The following is a 27,489-nucleotide window of genomic DNA, read 5'->3' on the forward strand; positions in this document are numbered from 1 at the left end:
TCTGTCAGCTGTTTTGAAATATTCAATTAATTGCTGTCAACCATAGCTGTTCCCCTGTGCTCTGGTCCATGAAAAGGCACCCTTCTACCCAGCTGCACCCTAGAACTTTCTTCTCATTTCTTGCCACCTTTCTCTTCCCTGTACTCTTCCCGGGCTCTAGACCTCCTTATTTTCTACTTTGAAATCCAGTTTTCAGCTTTTGCACATACTTCTGGCCTCCTTATATCCATTTCTGAATGGAAGGGAATGCTTAGTAAATTGAATTATGGGATTTTCTTAAGAGGCATAACAACTTGAGAAAAGGCCAGAGGTAGTAAAAGTCTGTTTTGGAGCACTGTAAATTTAGTGATAAAGAAGGGCTGGAAGTGCAGGGTGGGTCTTGCATAGTGCCTAGCTGTTCCTCCCCTAACACTAAGTGGTGGCAGGGCTCTCTTTGGCCAGAAATCATAACGGTGGATTTTACTCTACCAAGGAAACCATCCCTAAAGTGTCCTTCAAAGTTACCCTATAGAGCTGGAGACAGGAAAAAAAATCTAGGTCGTACTTTAACATCTGAAACCTTTTCCTCATGAGAGACCACAATGAATTAAAGGTAACAATAATGAAAACAATGTTTATAAACATCCATGTTCCTGGGCAGGAGGCCTCTGTTGCTTTTGTCTATGTGGTTGCTGCTTTTACAAGCTGAACTGAAGATTTAAATGTTTTTGAAGGTCTCCAGTGGTGGCTTTGGGCTCTATTATGAAAGATGTCTCCTGGGTTCTAAAATCATCTTAGGGGACTATGACGATCTCATTTTATAGATAAAGAAGCCAAGGCCAGAGGAGGTGCACACTTTGAACTCATTTTGCAACACTGATTCTTTATGCCTGGGCCACTGTGGTTTCTGCTAATGCTTTGGTCGTCTGCCTTTGGAGGTAGACAATGAGAATGACCCAGCCTATTGATGAGGCTGGGTATAAGATAGAAGAGAGTGTGTTCATCTGCACAGGCTAGGAACTGGGGAAATCTGCTAATAGTTGGCGCTGAGGTTTAAGATGCAATTAGACTCATCTGATAATGTGTGTGGACATGCTGAGGGACAAATCCCTACGAGGCAGAACGTTGTTATGGTATGGGAACATGGTCCCTGGAAGGTATTAATGCTTGTCTCCCTGAGCAGGTTTGTTCTCGCAAATTAATTCTCACTAAAGACCAGTGCTCTGAAGCTGAGATGCCCCGTATGTTCAGTCCCTTCTGCATAGATACAGAAACTGTGGGTCAAATAAACTACCTTTCTTCTTTAAATACCTCGCCTCAAGCTATTTTGTTACATAATGGTGCATACAATTACATTCATAGAATACAATTACATGCAGACAATACAAAATGGTGCATCACACCACACAGGCTTCCTCAGCTGAAATGCAGAAGCTGGACCAACTTCCAGGAGCAGACTGCCTTGCCTGTTTAAATGGTTTTGAAACGTCAGGTCTACATAAACACCAGCACTGAGACCAAGTAGACAAGTTTCCTCAGGGTCCCCCCAGCAAAGGCTTCAAGATGAAGAAAGAGTTCTATCCTGCTGCTAGAGGAGTTCTGTTTTCAGGAGTATGTGTTGAATGCTTTCTCCCCTCAGGTCTTATGCCTTCGGGTATCTGCTCCAACCTCTGGTAGAGGCAGAAGTGACTCTTATATCAATAGCAAAGCTGTGCTACTTGGTCATCGCTGAGATTCTGCTAGAAGAAGTAAAAGAAATGGTTTCTATCATCTATTGTTATCCTTGTGGTGACACTGGGCAGATGCCAGCAGCAGAAAAGACTAACCATCTCAGACAAGAGGAGTAGTCTGGCATTCTTGGCTTGTATTGCTAATTTAACTGTTCTAGAACTCATTTGAACTGGCCCTTGCATAGTGCATCTGAAGGTTCAATGGCCCTAATGACTGATGGTCTTTGTGCTTTCTTAGTAACAGCTGGAAGTGAACCTTGCAAATGTGACCTTTCGACACAGGGACCAGCTACAAGATGCAGGCTCACCCAGTCCCAGTCTTGGAGACAGCCTTCTGAGATTTTGGCTGTGGCAACACAATCAGGAGGCAAATATGAGCAGCAACTGAGGTGTTCGGAGATCCCTAATTTCCTGCTGGATTCTCCCTTAGCCCCAGCTTGCCCAACTTCAGTTGGATTCCTGGGCTGAGAATCCCCTGTAGAGACTGACTGTCCACACTGCAGTTGGGAGGCTTCAGTCTTCAGGGAAGAGACAACCAGACACCTGATACCAAGGGATGAAAAAGGATCCAATTGAGCAGTGTCTGATGGCTTTGTGGGAGGAAACAGGAGACACAGAGGATTGTTTATCTAAGGCAGGAGGAACACACTGTGTAGCTAAACCAGCAGATTAGCTAGCCTTGAATTTCTAATCTCCTGCCTCAGCCACCTAAGAACTAGGATTACAGGTGTGTAGTAGCACCATGCCTCAGAAGAAGAATTTTTCCTAGGCAACCTGTTTAGTTAGTTTTGTGTTGTTCTAACTGGGTTGTGTATAAAGAACACAGAACAAGGTTTGGAAGTCTGGAAACACAACACTCTCATCAGCTTCTGATAAGGCCTTATGCTAAGTCATAATATGAAAGAGGTTATGTGGCGGATAAGTGTGTGTGTTTGCATGTGTATATATATGTATGTATGATGAGTGTGTGAGAGAGTGGTGGGTGAGTATGTATGAATGTATGACTGTGTGTGTGAATGTGTGAGAGAGTGTGAATGTGTGTGTGGTGTGAGTGTGTGTATGAATGTGTGAGTGGGTTTATGAATGTGTGTGTGTGAGATTGTGTGTATTAATGTCCATGTGTAAAACTGTATGTGTGAGTGAGAGAGAGAAGGAGAGGAAAAGGGAAAGGGAGGGGAGGAGGGAGAGAGAGAGAGAGAGAGAGAGAGAGAGAGAGAGAGAGAGAGAGAGAGAGAGAGAATGAATACATGTGCCACCTCTTAAATATCCCACCCTCCCAGTGTTGTTTCACTAGAGGACTGTGGTAACAGAATAGGGGACAAACCAGAGCAGAGAGAAGAGAAGAGCAGGACCCTACCTCTGAATCTCTTGCCTCTTGATACTGATATTTTCTGGTATTAGATGGAGAGATTGTCACACGTTTTTCATCCTCTGTATAAACAGCAACTTGCAAACTTCATTCTGTACCCAAATTTTTAATTATGCGTATACTTAATTGCACACATGCCTGTGTGCATGTGTGTGTGTGTGTGTGTGTGTGTGTGTGTGCAGTGCAGTGCAGTGCAGTGCAGTGCAGTGCAGTGCAGTGCAGTGCAGTGCAGTTCATATGTATGGGTATGAGTAGGGAGAACAGAGGACATGTTTTCCAAGTCATTTCTTGACTTCCACCTTGTTGAGGTTTATTTTGTTATAGCCACAGACCTGCATACTTCACACTTGCTGGTTTTCTTGCTTAGAGTTTCTATTGCTGTGATAAAAACGCCATAACCAGAAGGAGCTTGAGGAAGAAAGGGTCTGTTTCATCTCACATTTCTGATTCATGGCCCATCAGTAGAAATCAGGGCAGGATCCCAAGGCAGGAACCTGGCAGCAGGAACTGACACAGAGGTTGTGAGGGGGTGCTGCTTACTGAACTGCTCCCTATGGCTTGCTCAGCCTGCGTGCTCAGACAACCCAGGATCACCAGCCCAGAGGTGGCACCACCCACAGTGATCATTAGTCAAGAAAATGCCCAACAGACTTGCCTAGAGTCCAGTTTCATGGACCATTTTCTTAGTTGAGAGTCCTTCTCAGAGTCCTCTAATTTGTGTCAAATTGCTTGCTGTAGAGTTGACCAACACACTGGCTCATGAGCTTTTGGGCAATTCTTCTGTCCACGCCTCCCCCCTTTCTGTAGACTATAGATGCATGCCACCATATCCAACTTTTTATATGGGTTCCTGGGAATAAACTTGGGTTGTCAAACTTGTGTGTCTAACACATTTAGCAACTGAACCACCTCCCTGGCCCTTTCAGGTCATTCTTATACATAAGTGCACATGTGTACAGGTGTACTGAGCTGTGCATAAGTGCACGTGTATGCAGGTGGACTCACCTGTAGGAGCACATGTGAAGGCTGGTATCCAGGCGTTCCTATTTCAGTGCTTCTCTGCCTTGTCTTTAGGGTCTGATTAGCTCACACACAGGCCAGGCTGTCTGCCTAGCCAGCTCCTGGGATCTTCCTGGCCCCTCCAAGTGCTGAAATTAACAGATCTGCCACAGCTATGCTTGCCTTTTATGGGAGTTGTAGGGATCTGAACTCAGGTGCCCACACAGCAAGCACTTCACCCACTGGGCCATCTCCCATCAGTTGTTTTCAGTGATCGACCTAGGTCCCTTTGATTATGACTTCCTCTTTCTTCATATTAATTTCTCCTAAACTCCCAGACATTGGAGAGCATCTTCCAAGCCCCCTGTGCCCACAGGTTCCAGCCCCTGCTCATTGGGAATATTTAGGAGGGAAATTGTGCTTCCACTGAACACAATGGACTTCATCATCACCTTTCCTAAGCAGCTTGCATAACTCTACCACATTTACACTGTTTTCATTGTTTCTTCAGTGGCATATTCTTAGGAAATACTCGTGGAGACTTTTTGCGGGTGTTTTTGTTTGAGACAGTGTCTTGCTCTGTCGTTCTGGATATCCTGGAGCCTCTTTTGTAGGCCAGGCCTCAGATTCATGAGACTACTCCTGCCTCAGGTTCCTAAGTACTGGAGTTACAGGCATAAGCTACCATGCCTGGTGTAGATATCCTTCAACGTATGCGAGGGGATACACGTAGGCTATGGTGTAAATGCTCTGTAAAGTTAAACAAGGAGATCAAGCATCTGGGAATTTAGATGTCTGTGGGGTTCTGGAATTGGGTCCCTGTGGACAGTGAGAGACAGTTTCTTTCCCTTTGCTATGGAAGAGACAGAAGTGATGCTGAGAGTCTTTGTTGATGACCATGTTTTGGTCACTTTTTCTCGAAGAAGAAATCCTGGCTTTGTGTAAACTCTAACCCATGATATGCTAGAGGTCTCTTTTGTTTTCCTTTAAAAAAAAAAAAGAGGTCCCACTGTATAGCCTAGGCTGGCCTTGAACTCAGGCATCTTCCTGCCTCCCCATCCCAGAGCACTGGGATTACAGGTTTGCCCTATGACGCCCAACTAAAATCCATTCTGCTTTTGTTTTGTAATTGTTATTTCATCTGTTTGATGAGGGCAGGGTCCTGCTACGTAGCTGAGGGCAGCCCTGAATGTGCAATTCTTCTGCCTCAGCCTTGATGAAATGGTCACCTCATTTCTGTTTGAAGCTCAGTTTCCAGCATTCATTCATTCATTCATTCATTCATTCACTCATTCAATGTTCCAAGCGGTGGGCTGACACTAAACTGAAGAAGAGGAGTGTGTCACTGCCTTCCTGACTCTCATCTGTAGTTTTGTTTCCTTGTTTATGGGGATGTTAGCTACCTGGACTCCTTCTTCTGGCCAAGCCTCTGAATTATCAGCTTTCAGAAGAACACGAAGTCAACCCCACCAGAGTCCAGTCTAATGCAATGAAAATAGCCACTCTCAGAGGCACTGTGCCACCCTCAGATGTACCCTGCTTCCTCCACAGCCCTCTCCCATGACTTGCAATTTCTGATTAGATAGAGCTGAAGGAACATTCAGCGATAAAGAGAAGATGTCCAGAATTCTTATAGACCAAAAGTTTGAAGCTGGCAACATCGCCGTGGAAGGCAGGGCCACCATGGGTAGCTAGCATTGTGTGGGCGTCCTCCTACCATGAACAGGTGTCCAGGAGAAAGAATAGCCCAGTTAGTCTATTTTTGTTTGTTTGAGAAAGGGTCTCTATATGTAGCCCAGGCTGGCCTTGAACTCATGACTAGTGCCTCAGTGTTCTAGGTACTGAGATTATACCCAGGTGTGACCATCACACCTGTCCCAGATGAGACTTGGTCTTCCTAGTGTCTCTTTGCTCCCATGACCCTTGCTGGTTATGGAAATGGCTGTAGAGGCCGCTCCTGACATCATGTTTAGGATTACTCGGGGTGTGCTAGCAATAAACTAATTGCTAGTGCCTAAATCCGTCAAGCGGCTTCCAGCCATGTCCTGGCTACTTCTGGATGTCCAGCTGGCTACATGGTTGGGAAGGAAGAATGTGCTGGCAAGTCGTTTGTGGAGGAGCCTTCAAGCAGTGCCAATCACAGCGCTGGGCTCATTAGCAGTCATTGTCATGGCAACGGGTCTGCCAGAAAGTGGCTCGTTAGGCTGACAACTTCAGAGGTGTTATATATAGATCTGGGGGGTGGGGGGAGAGGGGGTGCAGAGCCCTGTGGATATGCCTTTCTTTAGAGCTCCCATTGCTGCTGGGTTTGGGGTGTGAGAAGACAAGGAACTGGGGACCTTAAAACTCACTGATCCGCTGCTAAACCAAGTGTCTGGAGGCCACCCGTAAACACCTGCAGGTAGCATTCGCTCACTCACTGCTTCAGAAGGTAAGAGGCAGGTGCTCCTAGAAGCATCCCGCAGGTGGAGATGGTGTCCCAGGATGAACTTGAATGTGAAGAGTGGAGGAGGCTCTGGGGAGCTTAGTAGAGGGGTCGGAACTTACTGGAGGCTGTAGATACAACCTCGAGTCTTTCTTTAAATAGTCTGAGGAGGGCATGAGGTTAGGGAATAAGATCCGTCTCTTTCATAAGTAGCTGTACCACTCAACACGGCCTCTTTTACAAGTCGTATTTATTGAAGTTTTAGATTCCCTCCTGGTGTCTATTTCAGAGGTGATGGTTTCTCTCAGTTGCTCCCACGAATGCTGTATGGGAGTAGCTCTGGAGCGTAGTGAACCAAGGACTCAGGATGCAAACTGCCTTGATCGGCTTGGTGGCAACCAGCAGAGGTTTAGCATGTGCTGAGCTGCCGGCTACATTTGGTTTTTGTTTAGGGTAGTGTGTGTTTTTTCTGGGTTTTGCTTTGCTTTGCTTTTTTTTTTTCTGTGTTTGGTGATTGATTTTTATATGTTTTCTTTGGGCTTTTGTTTACTTGAGACAGGGACTTATTATGTAGCCTTGCCTGGCCTCAGACTCACAAGGTAGCCCAGGCTGATGCTGAGTTGACCATCCTCCTGTCTCAGCCTCCTGAATGCTGGGATTACTGGTGTGTACCATCAAGTCCTAACAGAGCATTTCTTTTTTTAACCTTGGGTGATGCCCCTTACTTGCTTGCTTGCTGTTTTCCAAAAGGAGTCAGTACCGCCATTAAGAGGAATGCTTTATGTTGTGTTTAAAATAAGGAGACAGGGGAAGTCAGCCAGCAGCCGGGGAATGAACGTGACGTCTGGGTGAGGGTGGTGATATTTTTGCGCATCTCCTGGGAAGGCATATGCTCCTTTGGAGACTGTGAGACAAGCAAGAGGTTCAGGCCTGAGTTGTCATTCCCCTTGTGGGAGTCGTATCTCAGGTGGACAAGTGCTGACATGGAGCTGAGTGTTGGCAGGAGATGGGCTGAAGGTAACTTGGCATCAAGTAACTGGACAGAATTTTCTAGAAGCAAGCTAATTTTAGTTGGTTGGTTTGATTGACTGACTGAGTGATGTTTTCATGTTCTTGGACTGAACCCAGGGTGCACTAAGTCTGTGCTCTGCCAATGAGCAATACTCTCAGCCCCAAAGCAATATTTTAAAGTCATTTTGGTTTAACCATTTAATTATCTGTACAATATTATGAACATCATTAAACCCCTGACTGTGATAGACCTTACTTAAAAATAGGAATAAAAACATCATTAATACAGACATCTTATAAAGATATGTACTAAAGACATTTAGGGTAGGAGTCCTTATAGATGCACAGAAATCAGACCTACACTCAGATCTCTGTGGGAACCCTGCTAGACTAGGGCTTGTTTGGTTTCTGCTTGTTTCTTTGCTATGATAGAGATTAGACACAGGTCCATGCTCCTGGTAAGACAGCACCCTACACTCCCAGCCTTTGGCTTTGGAAGGCAGGTTCTCACTGTGTTTCTCAAACTAACCTTAAACAGGTGATCCTCCTGCATCAGCTTCCTGAGTGCCAGGATTACAGCTAGGAGGCATCTAGCTTAGAGTGGGATTTTAAGTGGTCTACAAACTTCTCATTATTACATATAAAGTAGGGTAAGGTCCAAGAGTTTATAGCACTATTATTTACAAAGACTCCAAAGTGGAAACAATGCAAGCGTCCATCAAAGGCTCAATGTATAAACAAGTGTGCCACGTCCTATTCATACAGTGTATGAATATACAGAATTTTTAAAATAGCATGCTGTCTTGTGTGACACCATAGAGGACCTTTACACCTATTTGGAGGAGAGACAAAAGGCTGAAGCATTCCCTCATACCCTCAGAGTATGAGCCTATAGTTAAGCATGTTGTTTCTTGAAAGGAGTGTGGGAAGGACTGAAACACAGCCTTGCACTCTGGCCCAGGGATGGCTCCTTCCAGAGGCAGAGGCAGGGTTTTCTAATCTCACCTGAGACATCCCATGCACTGCACTCAGAACGCCTCCCCTAGCAGGAAGCTTCACCACCACACACCCCATTCCGCTCCCTCTGATCTTGTCTGTTCTAGGAGTTGTGGCCCTACTGTGGCACTTCCTGTCACTCTTCCTTACTCTTCCCATGGGAAAGAGGCAAGCAAGCTGAGGAGAGGAGACACAAGGGCCAGGGGAAGGAAGGTGTCCTAGTCGGGTTTCTATTGCTGTGATGAAACACCAGGACCAAAATTAGCTGAGGGGTGGGGGTGCGTATTTCAGTATACAACTCTCAGGTCACGCTCCTGTCATCAAGGAAGACAGGGCAGGAACCTGGAAGTAGGAATTGAAGTAGAGAGCATGCTTACTGATTTTCTACTCATGGCGTGTTCAGTCTACTTGCTTATAGAACCCAGGATCACCAGCCCAGGGGCGGCACAACCCACAGTAAGTTGGGCCCTCCCACATCAATTATAAATCAAGAAAATGCACCACAGGTTTTTCCTGCAGGCCAATCTAATGGGGGCGTTTTCTCAATTGAGGTTCCCCTTTCCAAATAACCCTAGCTTGTGTCAAGTTGACATAAAAACCAGCCAGCACAAAAGGGACGGATGTAACCAGGGAGGGAGCTAATTAGGGAAGAAATTCAAGGGATTCCTTAATTGCTCTACCCTTTCTGTGGCTGTGGGCAGATCTCCCAGAAGGCTACTACTGTTCCTGCCCCTCTGAGGCCATAAGAGTGAGGACCACTGATACTCTGGGGCTCTTAAATGAGGGCTTTCAGGTGATGAGGTTATAAAATTGTACCTTTGCATATTTTTAAAAGTTTTGTTTTTATTTTATGCACATGAGTGTGTTTACCTGCGTGTATGTCTGAGCATCAAGTGTATGTCTGAGCATCACATGTATGTCTGTGCATCACATGTATGCAATTCTTATAGAGCCCAGAAGCAGACATCAGATCCCCTGGGACTGGAGTTATAGACCTATGTTTGCTTGTTTTGTGAGCCATTGTGTGGATTCTGGGAATCGAACCTGAATCCTCTGTAAGAGCAGCAAGTGCTATTAACTTCTGAGCCATCTTTCTAGCCCTGTTGTATATTCTTCAAAGACAGTTTATTGTGATTTTATATATATATATATATATATATATATATAGTTTAGTTATAGTTATATATATATATATATAGTTGACCATGCATAGCATTTATGACTCATTATATTGTGTAACCATGACATCTCCCTATTTTAGACCATTTTCACACACTCACACACACACACACACACAGACAAACATGCCCTGTATCCATCTTATAGGCCATATCCCTCTGTAGCCACTAGTGTATTCTGCTGCATTGCCTGCTCTGGACATGTGATATAATGTCACATAATGGAAAGAGACCACATGTGACCTTTGTGATCTCACTCAGCATGGTGACTTTTGGGCCCAGCCATGGTGTAGTGAGAGCCGGGACCCTATTCCTTTTCATTTCTGAATAATATTCCATCCTATAGCTGTCCCGAGTTTTATCCACATCATTAACGATGGTCTTTGCCTTGTCTCCACTGTTTGGCCTTTGTGAATGCTTCTGTCCTAAATGCTTATCTGCACCTTGTTCAAGTGCTTGTTTTCATCCCTGAGGGGAAAGGACTCCTCAGCTGCTTCCAGCATCTTCTGGCTCCTGATTTGTGGGGGTCAGCTAGCAAGAATGACTTCTTCCCAGGAAAGAAGAGGACAAGAGGGCAGCAGCGGGCTCGGGAGATGAGGGCAAGGTAGTCTGATGGCCAGCAGGGAGAGCCAGCCAGTTGGCAGCTGTGTTTCACAAGTGTGGAAACCAGCATTACCACAGCACATCAGCCTCTTTTTAATCTAGGCCCAGCCAGTGGGTGCTCTCCCACCCTTTCTATGACCTTCCTGGCCCAGCCCTGAGCCTCAACGCTTCCCCAAAGATCCCTGCACTCCCTAGAGAGGAGAGACCTCAAGGCAGTGTACCTTGGTGGTCACCCATGCCCTTGATTATAAACCGAGGCTTCCTATGAATCAGAGTCATTCCAGAGAGAAAAGTATAGAGAGAATCTGAGGAGGGCCAGGCTTCTTACAGTTCCTTCAAAGCCGGGCCTCCCATGTTTCAGGAGGCTCAGTTTACTCACTCTTAGCCCACAGGACTCTTCCCTGAGCAGCCTTCACAACATTAGTCAGCTCCAGATGGTACTGGCCTTGCTGTCAAGCATTCCTCAGGCAGTGTTGGCAGCAGAAAGCTCAGAGAAGAACCGTTGGGGGTGATGTTTCAGACATGCTGAGGGGGCAGTTGGAGGGGAGGGCAGTATGTCTGCCTGGATGTCAACTCTCAGAGAATAGAGCCTGGGAGAGAGGCTAGCATCTGTGTACCCCTTCTGGTGAGACCCCCCCACAATCTCTTGAGCAACCCTGGAGGTGTACCCTCGTTTGGGCTCTGAGTGTGTTACAATAGATCTCCCCAGAGGGGTCCACCCCTGGGCCAACTTTAGCATCTTTTGCTTCATAGATGTGAAAATAGCCTGACTGAGTCACTTGCCTGAGGCCAATCGGTGGCTGCTTGGCTGAGGTAGGGTTGGCACCAGGGATGCTTTGAGCCTGAGGCTGTTTACACTGTGTCCCTGGATCCTCTCTGTGCAGTGTCTTCCTGGGAGCTGTTAGTCTTGCTCAACCACCTTCCATAGCTTCCCAGGCCTCACCATGGACCCTTCTATGCTACTCCTAGATGTTAGGCTCAAGGAACGACGACCAGACATCTCATCCCTCTGGGTCTAGAAGACTCCCTAGCCCAAACGTTTCTCTTCAGCACCCACTGCCTTCACTTTATTCCCAGAGCCCTGTGTATTCAAGATCTCCCCACCACCACCACCCTTCCCCTTTCTCCTTCTCTCCTTCATGCCTTCCTCCCTTGCTTTCTTCTTTTCTTTCTCTTCTCATTCATTAACTCTTGTTATTTGGGATAGAGGCTTGTTATGTAGGCTTGCCTCAGACTCATGATCCAATCACAGGCCTGCCCCATCCTACCCGGCTTTTCACTCCCTCTGTGCTCATCGTTACACTATTTGTATTACCTGTATTCTGGCCGGCTCCCAGGCCAGGAGACGCTAGAGAGGTGTGCAGGACCAATGTCACTTGTTCTCGGGTTTATCTGTGCTTAGTGTATGTATGGTCTACGTCATCGAGGAGGGTTCCACACCACTTTCAGCCTGGCTTCTGTGTATCTCACTGTCACCTGTCTAGAGCATGGTCTTTCACACGTAATCAAAGAGAAACTGTGGGCTCAGCAGGCGCCTGTGCAGGAGACACACCTCTGAGCGCAGAGGAACAGTTGTGAGAATTCATGGCAGACACCATGGCTACACAGAGGGCTGAGGCACCATGTTTGCTCCCAGCAGCACAGGGGATTTGCACTTTCCTCCTCTGGTACAGAGGTCAGCACAGGATGCTGAGACAAAGCCCTGGAGGAGCAGGCAGGAGAGGGGCATCAGAGAGCACACTTCATTGCTCCAGTTTCAACCACGATCCTACTTTCCTACATATTGGTCATTGGTAACAGGAAGGAGCTGCTCCTGTGTGCAGCAGGGGACACTGAGGACACTGAGGACCTGGTGGCTGGCCCCTGTATTTCTGAAGAGGTTTTGCTAAGAAACTCTTGGACTTTTGTGGCTGGAATTCTGATTTCTGTCAATTTACCTTCTCCATAAGGCACAGCAATTGTGTGGGCTAATTTGGATCCTCTGTCTTTATTTTTAAATGTTCTTTAGCTGAGAGCCTTGATTTCTGTGTTTATTGGAGATTTACATGGAAAATATAAGTAAAAAAAAAGATAATAAAAATTGCTCATAATCCTACCCTTAGGACTCACAGATGCTGTTACAACGTGTACTTGCTTCACACCTAATGCTCCTGCTAACATATTCTTCTGTCTTTTAAGATGAATATTATTATGCCTGGCTAACAAGAACCAAGCCTATAGTGTCTAGTTTGTCATAAAAAAATCTGGTTCCCTTTGCCACGGTGACACGGCCATTGAAGAGAGAAACCCAAGCCAGCTCTCCTCGAAGACTCTCAACATTATTATAGAATGTTTTACACTTTGCTCTGCCACAACTTGCGTTAATTACTTCTGCTAGGTTTGCACAGCAGGCTTGGGGCTGTCTGTTGCTGTATTCAGTGGTCCTGTGGAGTGTAGACTTCACGGTCCTCAGCGGGTGTAGACTGCCGTCCACAATGGGGCATGTGGAGTGGCAGGCCCCCTGACAGGCGCACCCCCACCCTGTGATGAATTCTTGCAGGTTCTGGTAGGGAAGAAGAGCAGTTAGTTCTTTTGTCTGATCTAGGGGAGCCATGTCCCCAAAGAGGCCTGCAGGCCATCCTATCCCATTTGAGCGATTTCGAAGTGATTTTGTGGCTCCAAACAGCTGTGAAAATGGCAAATGTGTCTGACCCCTGCCTTTTTCTTCAACAGAAGCCTGGGATGGTCCCCCCTCCGCCAGGAGAGGAGAGCCAGACGGTCATCCTTCCACCCGGCTGGCACAGCTACTTGTCTCCTCAGGGCCGCCGTTACTATGTCAACACGACTACCAATGGTGAGTCCTACTCAGGCGCAGCCTTTTCTAAGCCACAGATGTCTGCCTCTCCCTAGGGGTGCTTTTCTTCCTTCCTTTCCACCTCTGGTTGGGGGGGGGGTTCTTGCTAAATTTGACCCAAGGAAAGGTAACCTGGCATCTTAACCCTTTGACTCTAGAATTGTTTAACATATGCCCAGAGCTACAGCAGAGTCCCACTTGTCCCTGGTGCTGGATGTTAGGGCTTGGGTCTATATTCTGGAAGTAGTTCCAAAGAACAGCTGTCCAAGATTCCCAGAATCCCTGACACCTCACACCCACCATCCTTTGAACTCGACCTTAGGATCTAGGACTGTTGACCTCAGAGGCTAGTTGTACAGGTCAAGGTATTGCACACTGACTAGGAACTCTGAATGTTCTAATGGTACTGAGGATCCAGAACAGAGGCCGCAAATACTCTCCTTAATTTCACTATAACACCTTTTTCTCAACTGAAGTATCTCACTGCTGCTGCTTTATGGATTGTCCATTTGATAATGGTGGGATCATTCATCCTCTCCCTTAGCACAAAGGAACTGGAGCACACTGAGTCCCTGCCTCCACCCCACCCCTCAACTTCTCCATACCCTTTCCTTTCTTTTTCCTTTCTTCCTCTCTTCTCTCCTCATTCTTTTGAAACAGGGTCTCATTTGGTAAACCAGGTTGATCTGTAATTCACCATATAGCCCAGACTGGTCTTGAATGCATGGTAGTTCTCCTGTGACAGGAAGCCTTCCAAGTGCTAAGGTTAGAAGCCTACATCCACCCATCAAACCACTCCCCACATATCTCTGAGTTGAATAGAACTGGAACGCCATACCTCCAAATAGTTAAAAATTTCCCTGGATTTCCCAAATGACTACAATGTGGAGATGATTTTTAAATGTTGTGCAATATGGCTGGTCTTATTACAAGTTAGGTGGGACACTTTTCAGGTTGAAGGTAGAAGAATAAGGCAGCTGAAACGTTCTGACCTTCCTATGCCCCTAAGGACTATACCTCAAGACAATCAGGAGATGCAATGCAGGGAAATTGGATTGGGTGGACATCCTAAACACGTGTGCTCAAGCAGGAGGTGAACTTCTGCCTATTCTCCAGTCTTGGCTTCACCTCTGTCTTCTGCGTCCATATGACTTCATACCTCTAGCTTGCCACCTGGGGTGTGGATGCTGTTGATGTGGTTTCTGATTTTGAGCCTGGACTGCCAGTGAGAAGACGGGCAGAAGCCAAGACACCGAGAAGCCGACAGCTGCTACTTTGGTTGGCTGACCCATCCATACCACAAGCACCCTAACCTGCTTGCTCAGCAGGGTGTCCTCCTTGAAGAGAGGTGACCAAGGTTTCTAGGAAAAAGGAAGTAGAGCTGTTTTTAGCTGTTCTAATCTCACACTTCCTCAAAACAGACACTTGAACAGCTCCACCGTGCTCAGGGAGCCTAGATGTTTCAGGGTGGGCTGTGGCTGTTTGAATTTTGAATGCACACCCCCACTTGGGTAGCAACTACTTCAGTGTCATTTCCAGGGGAGTGGGTGTCTGAACACAGATCTCCATCTGTGCGGTGCAGAGCTTGGACTGAATGAGCTCAAGAACAAGAATTTGGGTGGATTTGTTCTTATTTCAAATTAGCCAGTCTGTTGCGAAGGAAAATAGAGAAAGGGCCTTTCTAGGTGCTCTCTGCCTCTCTCTGTCTCTCCCTATGTGTCTCTCTGTCTCTGTCTTTCTCTCTGCTAAAGAGTAGTACATTCTTAGGGTTTAAAAGCCAGTGAATAAAAGTGAGATTCAAATCAACAATAAAAATCCCCAGTCATTAAGGGCTGAAAAGATGGCTCTGCAGTTAAGAACAATGGCTGTTCTTTCAGAGGACCAGGGTTCAATTCCCAGCATCCACTAGGCAGCTCACAGCTGTCTGTGACTCCAGTTCCAGGGAATGTAACACCCTCACACAGACAAATGTGCAGGCAAGACACCAATGGCATAAGTTATTTCTCCAGGGTGAAACAAGCCAATTCAAGCTACATTAGAGATTATATAAAGGCAGGCTTATTGGGAAACCACTCTGGAGCTGTCAAGTTCACTGGTCCCAAGGAATGAAGTCAGGGAAGTCACAGTGGAGAGGGAGAAGAGAAAGAGAGGAGAGAAAGAACACATGCAGAGAGAGGAAGAGAAGAAAGAGCAGAGGAGAGACCAAAATATCTGGATTATACAGCAAAGAGCCTCAGGGAGAAGGGCAGCCCAGCCCCTGGACTAGAAAGTTCAGGGTTGAGGCCAGGATATGACAGGTAAGGACCGAGGGATGCTGGGAGAACCTGGAGGCCAGTTCTGTTTTGGTATGTTAAATATGCACCTCAGCTGTTTGTTCTGGGGTCTGAAACCCAACCCAATGCACATACATTTTTTTAAAAAAAATAATTTGAAAATATATATTGAAAAAGCCCCAATCACTACTTATCACTTATATCCTTTGAGACATTTATGTTCTCTATCTTCTAAGCATAGACATACCGGCATTTTAAATATAAATTACAAATGTAATTCACTCTATCCTTTAAATAGTGAGAACAATTTATTGCAGACATTGTTCTACGCTTTGAGTATTTCTGTCTAACTCATTCTTTTAATCACTGTGCATTAGGAATGTGCTGCCGTTAATTTAATTACTATTCTACTTATGAATGGCCACATTTTATATCCACCGAGGGTATCTGACAGCTTCCTTCCAGGATTCTGACTTTTTATATACCAATAGGTCAGAGCTTTCTTGGAGTTGTGGCATACAGGGTGATCCTTGAGTTGGCAATCGGAGTCTTTAACAGACCGGATGCTAATTAGGTTAGATCTGAAAGGTCCGGGTCTCTGTCATAGCTCAACGTTATCGCTGTAGCATGAATAGTCATGGAGAGAGTATGTATGTCAGTGAGCACAGCTATGTTCTAATAAGGCGTTACATATGGCAAGAGGGGAAAGAGGGGCTTTCTGTTCGGACACTGGAATACGAATGGCAGGTAACTTTTATGTGTTATGAGATCTCACTGTTTTTCATTTTTGAGCATTCAAAACTAACTACAGAAGATGATTTTGCTCCCTAAGTTCACGAGGCTCTGGCAGTAGGGTGGGCCGATTGCTAGGTTACCTGATGGAGCCGGTAGGGCTGGCCTCTCCCACTTTCTCTCTTTTACTGACTCATCCTAACTTGTTGATCTTGCATCCTGGATGCAGGCCAGCTTTACCCACTCATTAAGTGGTGGTTGAATTCACTGTTTATCTGCTCACTTCAACATATACTTATTGAGCCTTAACCATGTACCGTGCTGAATGGCCTGGCCCCTAAACTGCTTATTTGCTCTCAGTGGGAGCAGGTCTTAAAGCTTTGTGTCTATGCTTGAGGGTACTGGAGTGTGTGTGTGTGTGTGTGTGTGTGTGTGTGTGTGTGTGTGTGTGTTGCTGTGCATTGGACCCCACGTTCTAGGCAAGTACTGTGTCGATGTGCTATACCGTCAATCCTGGAAGCAGATTTTAAATGAATACCTGCTTAATCGCCCATGAGAAGGGCAGTGGAGAGGTCTGCAGTATCTGAAGACAGCTGTGGGATCTGCGATGCTCTCTGGAACTATGAAAGCCCAGGAAGGGACAAGATGGGAAAGGCCTCTCACGGCAACCCCTGAGCATCATTAAGGATTGCTACCTGGTCAAGAAGAGACGCAAGCAGCTTCTCTCCTTCCAAAGCCCCTCTTGGGAGTATTTTGTTAGTCTGCTGCCCCCTCCCACTTAGAAGCCTCCTGCTTGTCTGGAGCAGAGTGCCTAGCAGAAGGGACCCTTGTTTTTGTATTGCCTCTGCTTCACATCCTGACTCCTGAAGTCTCTGAGTTGGTACCTCACTGCCAGATTCCACTTTCTGTCCCAACTTGCCTGTCTCATGCCAGCCCCTCCACGTGTCCAGGCGGTAGCTCATGGACAAGTCAGACCCACTCCCCACCGCTTCAAGCCGTTGTGTATGCACTTCTCATCCTCCCTGAAGATAATTTTCAAATACCCTCAAGTGAAGGTCAGGATCTCTGATTAACAACACACACACACACACACAAAACACATAAAACACATAAAAACAACAAATAAACACCCACAAAACTCCCACAGGTGCCCTACCTTTATGGGTGTTGGGTAGTGTTTGCATAGAACCTATACTCATCCTGCTGTGGACTTTAAGTCATTTCTAATTATGTATAACAACAATCCATTATGTAAATTGTTGTTACTTTTTTCTGGGAAATAGTGACAAGAGATTTTAAAAAGCCTGTGAATGTTCAGACTATATGCAGATGTCTTTCCCTGAGCATCACAGCCCTCTGTGGCTAGTAGAATCCACCAGTGCAGAACCCAAGGATCCTAAGAGCTGCCTGGATTTCTTCCTGCCCCCTAATCCCTAACCTGCCTTTCCCCAGAGGATGCTTGGACATAACAGGTATTCTATGCAAAACCTCATTTACATCGGTGTCTCCTTCCTCTGATAATCTGCTTGTTTTCACATCAATTTAGGATTTCATGGATGAAGGTCTGCGCCCTACTTGGATTGGGCTGTGGGCACACAAAACCAACTGAGACACAGACTGCTCTCAGAGACTGCAGCTCTGACAGTGTCAGAGATAGGCAGACGCCTGCAAGAATTACAGGCAACGACAAAGTGGGGTGGGAGCTCCAGAGAGGAGCCTGTCACCTGTATGTGGGGGATACAAAGAGGACTCTAAGGAGGGGGCCATGATAAAGGCATCTAACCAAGGATGTAGCCTAAACAGAGGGCAAAACAGCAGGAAGAAGGCAAGAAGGCTTGGCAGTGGTAGAAACACAGACGTGAGCAAGTGTGTGTGTGTGTGTGTGTGTGTGTGTGTGTGTGTGTGTGTGTGTGTGTGTGTATGTGTGACTGGCATCACTCTTCACCCAGTGGGCAATGGGAAGCAATGGAAGCTTCCAAACAGTGGCAGGAGCCCATCACAACCTTACAGAAAGACTTCTCATGCATCAGTGAAGGAATTGGGAGCAGTAAGCACCAAGTCGACAGCCTAAATGAAAAGAGAAATAATGAGGTCAGCGCAATTTACAGCGGTGGCCTGAAAGAGGAGGGCCAAACACTGTCAGACAGGATGTGGCAGGCTGGTGACAGGGAGCTTGCCTGCCTCCTGGCTTTCTGCCTTGTGTGACAGTCATGAAGTAAGGGACAATGGGAGATACTAGGAGGCCGGCTGGAAGGAAGGAGGTGACTCCATGCTGCATACTTGGTTCCTTGCTGCATCTTCAGAAAGATGACCAGCACATGGGTGGATGCACCCGTGTCTCCAAGGACATCAAGGCCACTGCTGGAAGTCCAGAGAATCCTGTGGGTGCTGGTCCAGCATGCGGAGAGCAGAATGGATTCTACCCCTGCTGGCCACCATTGTGCAGTGGCCAACATGCACAACTGAGTCGGGTGTTCTAGAATCTGCATATCTTTAGAATCTCTATTCTAAGGCACAAACACACTGCTCTGTGCAAGCCTGCAGGAGAGACCTCTGAATACGGAGTTAAAGAGGCCAAGATAGGAGGAATGAGTCCATGCAAGGTGCCGTTGTAACAAGCAAGGGAACAAAGAGCCTAGAGCGAGGGGAAGCCAGGAACAAACAGAAATACAGGCACTGTTTGCAAGAGAAGGGCCATGTGAGTTCCTGGGGTGACACAGATGATTTAGTGAATGGTGTTTATGAATGAGCTGGATGCCCAGCAGGAAGCTTCAGTGTGTAAGCCACTATAATCCTGCCACTGGTTTGATGAAGACTCTCCAGTAACTCCAGCAGGTCATTCACAAGTCACTAACCAGAGTCTCATCCCCTTCACTTCCCCACAGTTCTGCCTCTCTGGGGCATTTCATCTGCAGAATGGTTCTGAGCGCAGCCCTAGGAAGCCAGGGACTCCAGTGGCAGGATGTGCATCTTGAACAGGTTCTGAGTTCCTCCGAAGTTGCCTGAGGCTAAATTGGGGCATTGGGCATTGTGGTTCATAACTGGTGAGCTGTTCTCCGTAGCCTACTCATTCAGGGGCCTAGGCTAATGTTCAGGGTCTGTCTGTGTTGGGCCAGTTTAATCAAAGGGCCAAAGGTAGCTTGAAAACCACGGAAAATCTGGAGGATGGGAAATCCAAAATCGAAGTACCTGAGGATTGGCTGTCCAGTGGTAGCCTGCCCTCTGATTGCTAGAGATGGGCTCGTTTGCTGCACTCACGTAGTAAAAAGGATGAGCAAGCATTCATGGGCTCTTTTATAACAGCATGGATCCCAAGTGAGTGGGAGCTCTCCTGACCTAATCATCCCTTAAGTCCCCACGTCTTAGCATCATCACATTGGGGACTGAGGTTCAGTGTATGTAGGCTGTAAGTAACAGGGCCTCTGGTACATCAACTGTTTTCAACACAACAGTGCTGGTTCCCTTTACTGTTAGAAGCTGTGGTGGTTTGAATATCCTTGGCCCAGGGCACTATTAGGAAGTGTGGCCTTGTTGGAGTGGGTGTGGCCTTATTGGAGGAAGTGCATCACTGTGGGGAAGGGCTTTGAGACCCTAGCTGCCCATGAACCAGTCTTCTTATGTTTGCCTTCTGAACAAGATGTAGAACTCTTAGCTCCTTCTCCAGCACCATGTCTGCCTGGTCACTGCCCTACTTCCTACCTTGATGATAATGGACTGAACCTCTGAACCTGTAAGCCAGCCCCAGTTGAATGTTGTTCTTATAAGAGTTGCCTTGGTCATGGTGTCTCTTTACATACAGCAATGGAAACTGTAACCAAGACAGAAGTTCTATCACTTAGCTTGCCTTTTTTGATATTGTGATATATATGGTATATATATATATATACCATTTGAATAATGGATAGACATTTGAAACTAGCACAGAAAGCCAGGACCAGTTCTGTGTAGTGTATGAGTCACTGTTTTACAGCATATTTACTAATCTTCAAATGCATTAAACCAAGTCATTCCATTTATTTTATGTGTCTTTCATCCCTAAAGAAAGAGAGTAATTTGAAATAATATACTGGCCCTGTTCTTCTAGAAGGCAGAGCCTGAGGAAAGGATTAAGTGCTAAGATCTTATTAGGAGATAATGAGCCCTAAGCAGTAAGAAAGTGAAGGCAAGGCCAGGGAAGATGTCACACCATGCAGCTCAGTGTCTGGCAGTGACATGCAGGAGGGGCAGCAGCCACTGAGGAGTTCTAGTGACTTCTTTAGAAGGGTTGTGGAGGAGCCTGCTGCACTTTGGAAATCTGTTTCCTATTGGCCAGACTCCACCTCCTTACCGATCACTAACCCAACCACTGCTTGGAGAGCTATTTCTCCATCCTTTTGGTTAGACCACCTGACTCCAAATAGCCTATCAAAAGCCTGGCTCCACCCCTCCCACATAACTACTTCTAGTTCCAAGATGACATCCTCGTTGAACAGGAGTCACTTTGATAGGAACATGAGCAGGGCTCTAACATCAGTGTGTCTGTGTACAGACGGCTTTAGATGGAATGCCATAGGGGTGCATCCTTGGCATTCGTACAACAGGTTCAGTGGCTGAAGACTTGACTCAATACCCATCCCAAAGGGGATCTTCCAAATCATGTAACACAGGAGGCACTAAACTAAGACTCCCAAGCCAAATTCACTTCACATTTTATTGGAGCACAGCCACATCCCTGGGTTCTTAGTAGAACTAGCAAAGCCAAAACTCTTCACTGTCTGGCATGGGCAGAAAAGATGATTCCTGGCATAACAGTGTCTAACAATTTCACATATTCAGAAACGGGTTCTTCCATGTATGCAGAGTCTCTGCCCAAAGTCACCAGGTCATTGTAGTCAGGCTGTGACTGGACACCCAGGCTTCAGCACTCAGAAGTGGGAACATGGGTGGTACTGACTAAACTTGGTATAAGGGTAAGTGAGTCCATAGATTCTTAGATAAGGATGTTCACTGGAAATGATGATTTTAACGAATGTCTGCTTGTCCTTCCAAGTGTTAAGTAAAATCCAGGAGAGCTGGAATTTGTTTCATATCCTTCTTTTGGCAAGGAATTGGTGTCCCTAAATGTTTTATTGTGTTTGTGAGTGAGACTTGGAGTGGATAAAAGCCAGGGACTGAGCTCTTGTGTTTACTTGCCAGGTAGTCAGTAGTTTTCTTGATTTCTTATTTTAATTTTCCTTTAAGTGAATGGATTCCCATTTGACTTTATTACACTAAGAACTAATGAGTTTCTAGGTAGGATTTCCACAAAACTAGTAATTGTGCAAACCATTCTTTGAGCTGTACTTGATTCAAAGTAATTGGATACTTTTCCAGCCCTTGAGATAGGGTGGCCCTGACAGCTCTCCCTCAATAAAAGTTGCCCAGAGAAGCATCGGCACCAAACCATCAGACTGTGGGGTTTTATTTCTGTCCATCTGTACTACACAAAGTAACACTAGAGTGATGCATTATGTTTGGCATATTTGGTTGATTAAATTGTGCATTGTGCTCTTATTTGTATGAGTGTATGGGCATGGAGAACCCTTATTTTGGCTCTATTTTTTTTAATTGAAAATAGATCCTTCCCTCATATACTACATCCCAACCAATCCCCCTCCCTCCACCCCTCCCAGTCTCCCTCACCCCAATACTTTCCCTCTCCCTGGCCACTCCCCTTATTTTTAAAGGGATTCATGGTGGAAAGCTGTTAAACAGGAAAGCATGCTTTTATTCTCCCTTGGTGTAGCTTTTGCTTTCTCCTCCCAAGCATCCATTTTAATTTGTATTGTTTAGGTAATACTTAAGTACACAGCACACCCCTCATTTCCCACCAGGTTTTAAAGCCAAGTAATCTCTTGTTTATGGTAAAGACTTAGTGAGTTCAAAGCCATTCAATATGCCAACATGTTAGCATACAAAGACAAAGGGGGCAGACTGTATTCTTCACGCTATCCTCAGAAGTCAAGTTATTTTGAATTATTTAGTAAAGAATGCAAATGCTGCATCCCATTGGTTGTTAGCTAGAGCTAGCAGTCAGCAGCAAATGGTCCAGATGCCACTGCACCAGAAAGAAATGTGGAGATGCTAATACAGGTTTTCTTTCTTGCTTTGTGCCCAAGAAAACTGAAAACCCACATCCACACTGAAACCTGGGCACTCACACACACAGCATCACCCTCTCCACAGCCAGAGCCCCGGTGCCCAACAGTCAGGGAGTGGGTAGACAAAATGGGATGTGAGCACACAACTGAACTCAGCTATAGAGAAGAAGGAAGCAGAGCTGACCCCCACCGCAACAAGGATGATCCTGGAAAACATCGCACCAAGTCAAGACAAACACAGAGTCTCCATGCCAGTTCTGCGGGATTCGGATTGTATGACATGCCTAAAATAAGCAGGTCCATAGAAACAGAAAGTAGATGAGCGGTTGCCAGGGGCTGCAGGATGGGCGAGTAGCAGCTGCTAATGAGCACGGGGTTAAGGTGATAGAAATGTACTATAATTAGGTAATAGTGAGGGCTCCGCACTCCGGAAACAGACCGAAGCCACTGTATCATAAGCTCTTACAGGTTAAGTTCTATAATCTAGTGAATGACATTGCAATAAAGAATTGTTTATTAAGAGCACACATGTATGAGGATGCCGGGTGCTCTGTGGCATTCTTGATTGCCTTTGGAAGCAGTTCCTTAGAGGTTCTGTTTGGGGATTCTTAATGCGTAACTTCCAAATTTTGGTGCATGTCAAAAGTGTCAGGGAGTGCCATTTGCTCAAAACACCAAGGCAGAGAGAGGGCCTGCCATAAACTTGCTGAATCGCAGCCGCCTGCTATTAGGAAAAGGTAAAGCATGCTACTTCCTATTCTTACGTGCTTCCTAAGAGTCTCCACTTACCATTTTTTCTGATGGCAAGGGGACTCACTAACAACATGATTGATACAGACATCATTGAGTTAGCCTTCTGTCACTGTGATAAAGTACCTGAGATGGTCAACTGGTAAAGAAGAAAGGTTTGTTTAGACTCGTGGTTCCAGAGCACGTTGTGGTGGGAGTGTTGGCACAGGAGGCACGCTCACCTCATGGTGGCCAGGAAACAAAGAGAAAGTTAGAAAGAGGTTGGATTCCTAGTGTCCCCTGCTAGGGAACAGTATACTCCCTGTGACCTCACTTCCCGATGTTCTTCTACTAGACATTTGTTTGAGACAGAGTCTCACTGTATAGCTCTGGCTACCCTAGAATTCACCATGTAGACCAGGCTGTCCTCAGACTGTCTGCTTGCTTGCCTCTGCCTTTTGAGTGCTCGGTTTAAACCCCATCTAACCCAGAAGGTTCCACCACCTCCTAATAACACCCCAAGTTGAGAACCAGACCTTCTCACATGATTCTTTGGTAGTGTTTTGGGGGGGATGGGTTTATCAGATCCAAACTGGAACAGTAACAAAGAATAGAATATAAACCCAAGGCATAAAGTTAAATCTGACATAAGAAACACGGTAAAACAAACAAACAAAAAACAAAACAAAACAAAAAACCCAACTCGGTGTTTTTGTCATCATTCTGAGGTTAAAGGTCAGGTATGTATAAACCACTGAAGTTCAAGCAGAGACTCCCAAAGAGCTTCTTGAAGATAAATAACTCAGTTTTATAGTGACAAGATTGAGAATGAGCAAGAACTTCCCCCAGAAGAAGCCCTTCACCTGCCCCTGTTTATGGTCCTGAGGTCACTGGCATAGCTGACTCAAGTGTGCTTCCAGCCTTTATTCTTGTCAGTTTGGGGAGAAGTCCTAACAGCTTTTATCATTGCAAAGCCTTTGAGTCCACAGCTATCATTTGCAGCTCAGCATTTCCTGGTAGGAGCATGGGGCTTTGACTGTTATGTGTGCCCAGTCCCCAGGGAGGTAGACAAGATGAACAAGATGAAATCCAAGAAACTTGGAGTCTGATGTATATCAGATGTATATCTAATGTACACACACACACACAAACACACACACCTTAGAGACTTAAAGAACAGCCAAGTCTTCTTTTTTCTTTCCTTGGAAGTTTGTTGTGATTGTTGTTGTGGTGATAGTTGTATTGTTTTGTTTTCTGTTTTGGTTAGGAAGTATGTGCCTGCAAATGGTACTGTCCCTTCTCATTGGTCACACTCCAGAGTTCTGTGATCTATTAGGGTCAAGAGTGAGCAGTCTGAAAACCTAGCAGAGCTCATCAACGATGAGGGAGGATCCTTCATAATCATTAATATGACCGCCATGCATTTATTAAAGGCAAGGAATGTTCAAGATGAGGGTATGCTCATAACAAATGATGTTTGCTTGGGTTAGACCTTTTAAAGTGTTAATCTAACATTCCCACTACAAGGTATACAGCCAAGGGAAATGGAGTTGGTGTATCAGACACACTGTGTTTATTGAAGCATTATTCACAGCACCCACAGCACAGAATCCAACCAAGTGCTCATGGGTGGATGAAAAGATAAAAATAATATGGCACATAGTTGCGATAGAATACTATTTGGCCATAAAGAGGATAGAGATCTATGACCATAGCAACATGAATAAAACCACAGCACCCTGAATTATGCAGTAATAAGCTAGACACAGAAAGATGAATAAGCATGTTCTCATTCACATGGGAGCTGCAGATTTGGTTTCATGGATGTAGAGAATGTAATTGTAGTCTCAGTTCTAGGAAGGTGGAGGGAGATGGGACAGAGGGAGGTTGATTTGCCAAGATGCAGGTTAGGAGAAATAAGCTCTAGAGTGAAGATGGTTTGTGGCCCTGTATCATACATTTTACAATGAACCAGAAGTCAGTGCATTGCTAAGCCAGAGAGATGATCAACACTAAAGAAAAGGAAATGCTAAGAATCGCGACTTAATCATTTGGCACTGTGTTCCTGGATAGTATCCACCATTATTGCGGGTCAAATTTTGGGAAAGCGTTGGTCTATGATTAAGTTCCTAAGGAAATGGCATCACCCTGTCACAGTGGAGAAAGGGACAAAGGAGGTCACAGTCAGGCAGGGCCAGAACTGCTGAAATCCAGGTGGATTGTTCCACTAAGACAGTCAGTAGCTGTCAATCCTGGATGGTCCTTAAGCTAGATGCTGCCTGAGAGGCACCATGTACACACTGTGTGAGAATGCCCAGTTCTAACTATGAAAGCTCAGAAAGGCATTCATATACATATGGACCCCTTCTTCTCTCAAAAATCCATGAGGTATGGCTCTGCCCCAACGGAGATAGATGGAACTCAGCATATTCCCTAGGACATTTCTCTGCCCAGGTGGGCTTCATGTGTGTATTTTTCACATCCAATCTGTGGATGCTCAAGTTTGGGCCCGGTACAAGATAGAGCCTTGTAGTTTTGTGTCAAGTATTAAAGATCATGGGCCAGCAAGATAGCTTAACAGGAAAAGCATTTGCTGCCAAGCCTGCTGACCTGAGTTTGATTCTTGGGATCTATGTGATGGACGGAGAGAACCAACTCCCATAAGCTTCCCTCTGACCTCCATGTGTGGTGTGCACATGTAAGTAGGCAAGTGCTCGAGCACATGTATGTATGCATAGCACATGCTTGCACTTACAGGGGGGGGAGAGGAGGGGAGGGCAGAGGAGGGGAGAAGAGAAGAGAAGAGAAGAGAAGAGAAGAGAAGAGAAGAGAAGAGAAGAGAAGAGAAGAGAAGAGAAGAGAAGAGAAGAGAAGAGAAGAGAAGAGAAGAGAAGAGAAGAGAAGAGAAGAGAAGAGAAGTCAGAAGCAGCAACTTACATAAAGTCAGCATACTATTTACCAATGCACTTGAAAATAGGAGGCAATGAGGGAGGACCAAGAAAGAGAAGAAGAAAGCAATGTGATAGAAAACTGTTCGTGTTGTGGACTGCGGGCGGGCCACAACATGGAATCTTAGTTGCAAAGGGACCTTCTGACTTATCTGTGCTCTGCCTTTCATCTGCTGTTTTCTCATACATCTGGCTTCTTAGTGTGGGTGGAGCATGGCTACTCCGGGACTTGTGGGACCAAATGGCTGGTGGGAGCCTGTGGCTGTATACAGAGAGGATAACAGAGAGAAGCTGTTTGAAGCAAGGAAGTAGGCAAGGTAGATGTTTTGAATGTGAGGTGCCGTGGGATCAGTGAAAGACCACTATCTTTCAGGTTCTCTGCTGATACATGAGTGGGCATGGACCACATGACTTGGTTATCGAGCAACAAATGTTTGCTCAAGGCCTTCTCTGTGGCCAGCTCTAATTAGCCATTTGATGGCTTCTTGCCAGGGTGGAGTGGGCAGACACCATGTAAATGGCCATGAAGAAGGCTTCCCGAAGTCCATATCAGTTATTCAAGGGAATTTTCCTGGTGACTTGGCTGTAATTTCCTTTCCTGCCTGAGTATACTAAGGAAGGTTTCTTCAAGCTTAAAAAAAAAAAATCCTGTGAAACCAAGAATGTCAAGCTTAAAGTGTTTATCACGCACAACTGCGGATGAGTGTGCCTCTGTATGTAAAGCTGGCACCGTTCCCCTCCATGGGATCCTTATTGTTGGAAGCAGATCTAGGAGTGGGGTAATGGCTTTTTGTTCTTTCAATCTGAGTTGGATTCCAAAGTAGAATGCTCTTCCAAGAGGTGTGGGAGGCAGAGAACCGGGTGAGAAGTTAGTCATGCAAGAAGCCCATGTTTATTGTGTGCCTACTCCCTGTGAGCAGTGAGCAGAGCCATGCAGAGGGCCACTAAGACCTTCACGGGCCTCAGCATCCTTGACTAGATAATGACCAAAGTCTTGCATGGCAGCTGTTGACTGAAGCTTTCTGTCCTTCTGCCATCTGCCTGTCTACATGCTCAGAAATCACTGCTCCCGGAAGAAAGAGCTCCTGGAACCATGAGGAACGCTGAACGGACTGTAAGCTTAGTGTGCTGGGAGTGGAGGCTGCCCCTTCTGAAAATGGCTCGACTTTAACACTTTAGTAAATGGATCGGGGCTCCTTGGGGAGGTCCTGGTGATAGCCATGCAAACCTCAGGCTGCTTTGATCTGGACCTGGCTAGTTTTTCTTTTATACCCTCAGAGAATCTTCCCTGTTGGGCTCAGACTTCTTCACCTGGGTCTCTCTGGCCAGCTTGCCCGTTTCTCCAGTCCTCTGCTTGCTGTTGATTGGTGGGTTGCTTGGCTGTGTCTTTTTAGCCTTTCAATTTCTATTACCAAAGCTTCATGTTCTTATTTAGCCTTGTAACATCAACACTTCCACACTGGCACTTGGCTCCTTGATAGGGAAAGCATGTCTGCTCTAGCACACATTCACAGCTTACATGGAACAGCCCAGGGCCTCTCGGCTCTGTGTGTGTGTGTGTGTGT

General features: G+C 45.9%; 1 protein-coding gene across 6 annotated transcripts in view; it reads left to right on the plus strand.

Moving 5' to 3' along the window:
- The window catches only part of Gas7 (growth arrest specific 7), a 232,847-nt gene that overhangs the window by 133,509 nt on the left and 71,849 nt on the right, over positions 1-27,489 (plus strand). For 5 of the 6 annotated variants that reach the window (XM_029483457.1, XM_021177612.2, XM_029483459.1 and 2 more), the window contains exon 2: positions 13,003-13,123. In XM_029483457.1, the coding sequence (XP_029339317.1) occupies positions 13,003-13,123 (121 nt within the window). Of the gene's footprint in view, positions 1-6,375; positions 6,509-13,002; positions 13,124-27,489 lie in introns of those variants that run through there. The other variant, XM_029483460.1, reaches the window with a different exon arrangement.

This window comes from Mus caroli, chromosome 11, assembly GCF_900094665.2.
Source record: "Mus caroli chromosome 11, CAROLI_EIJ_v1.1, whole genome shotgun sequence".
NCBI lineage: Eukaryota > Metazoa > Chordata > Mammalia > Rodentia > Muridae > Mus > Mus caroli.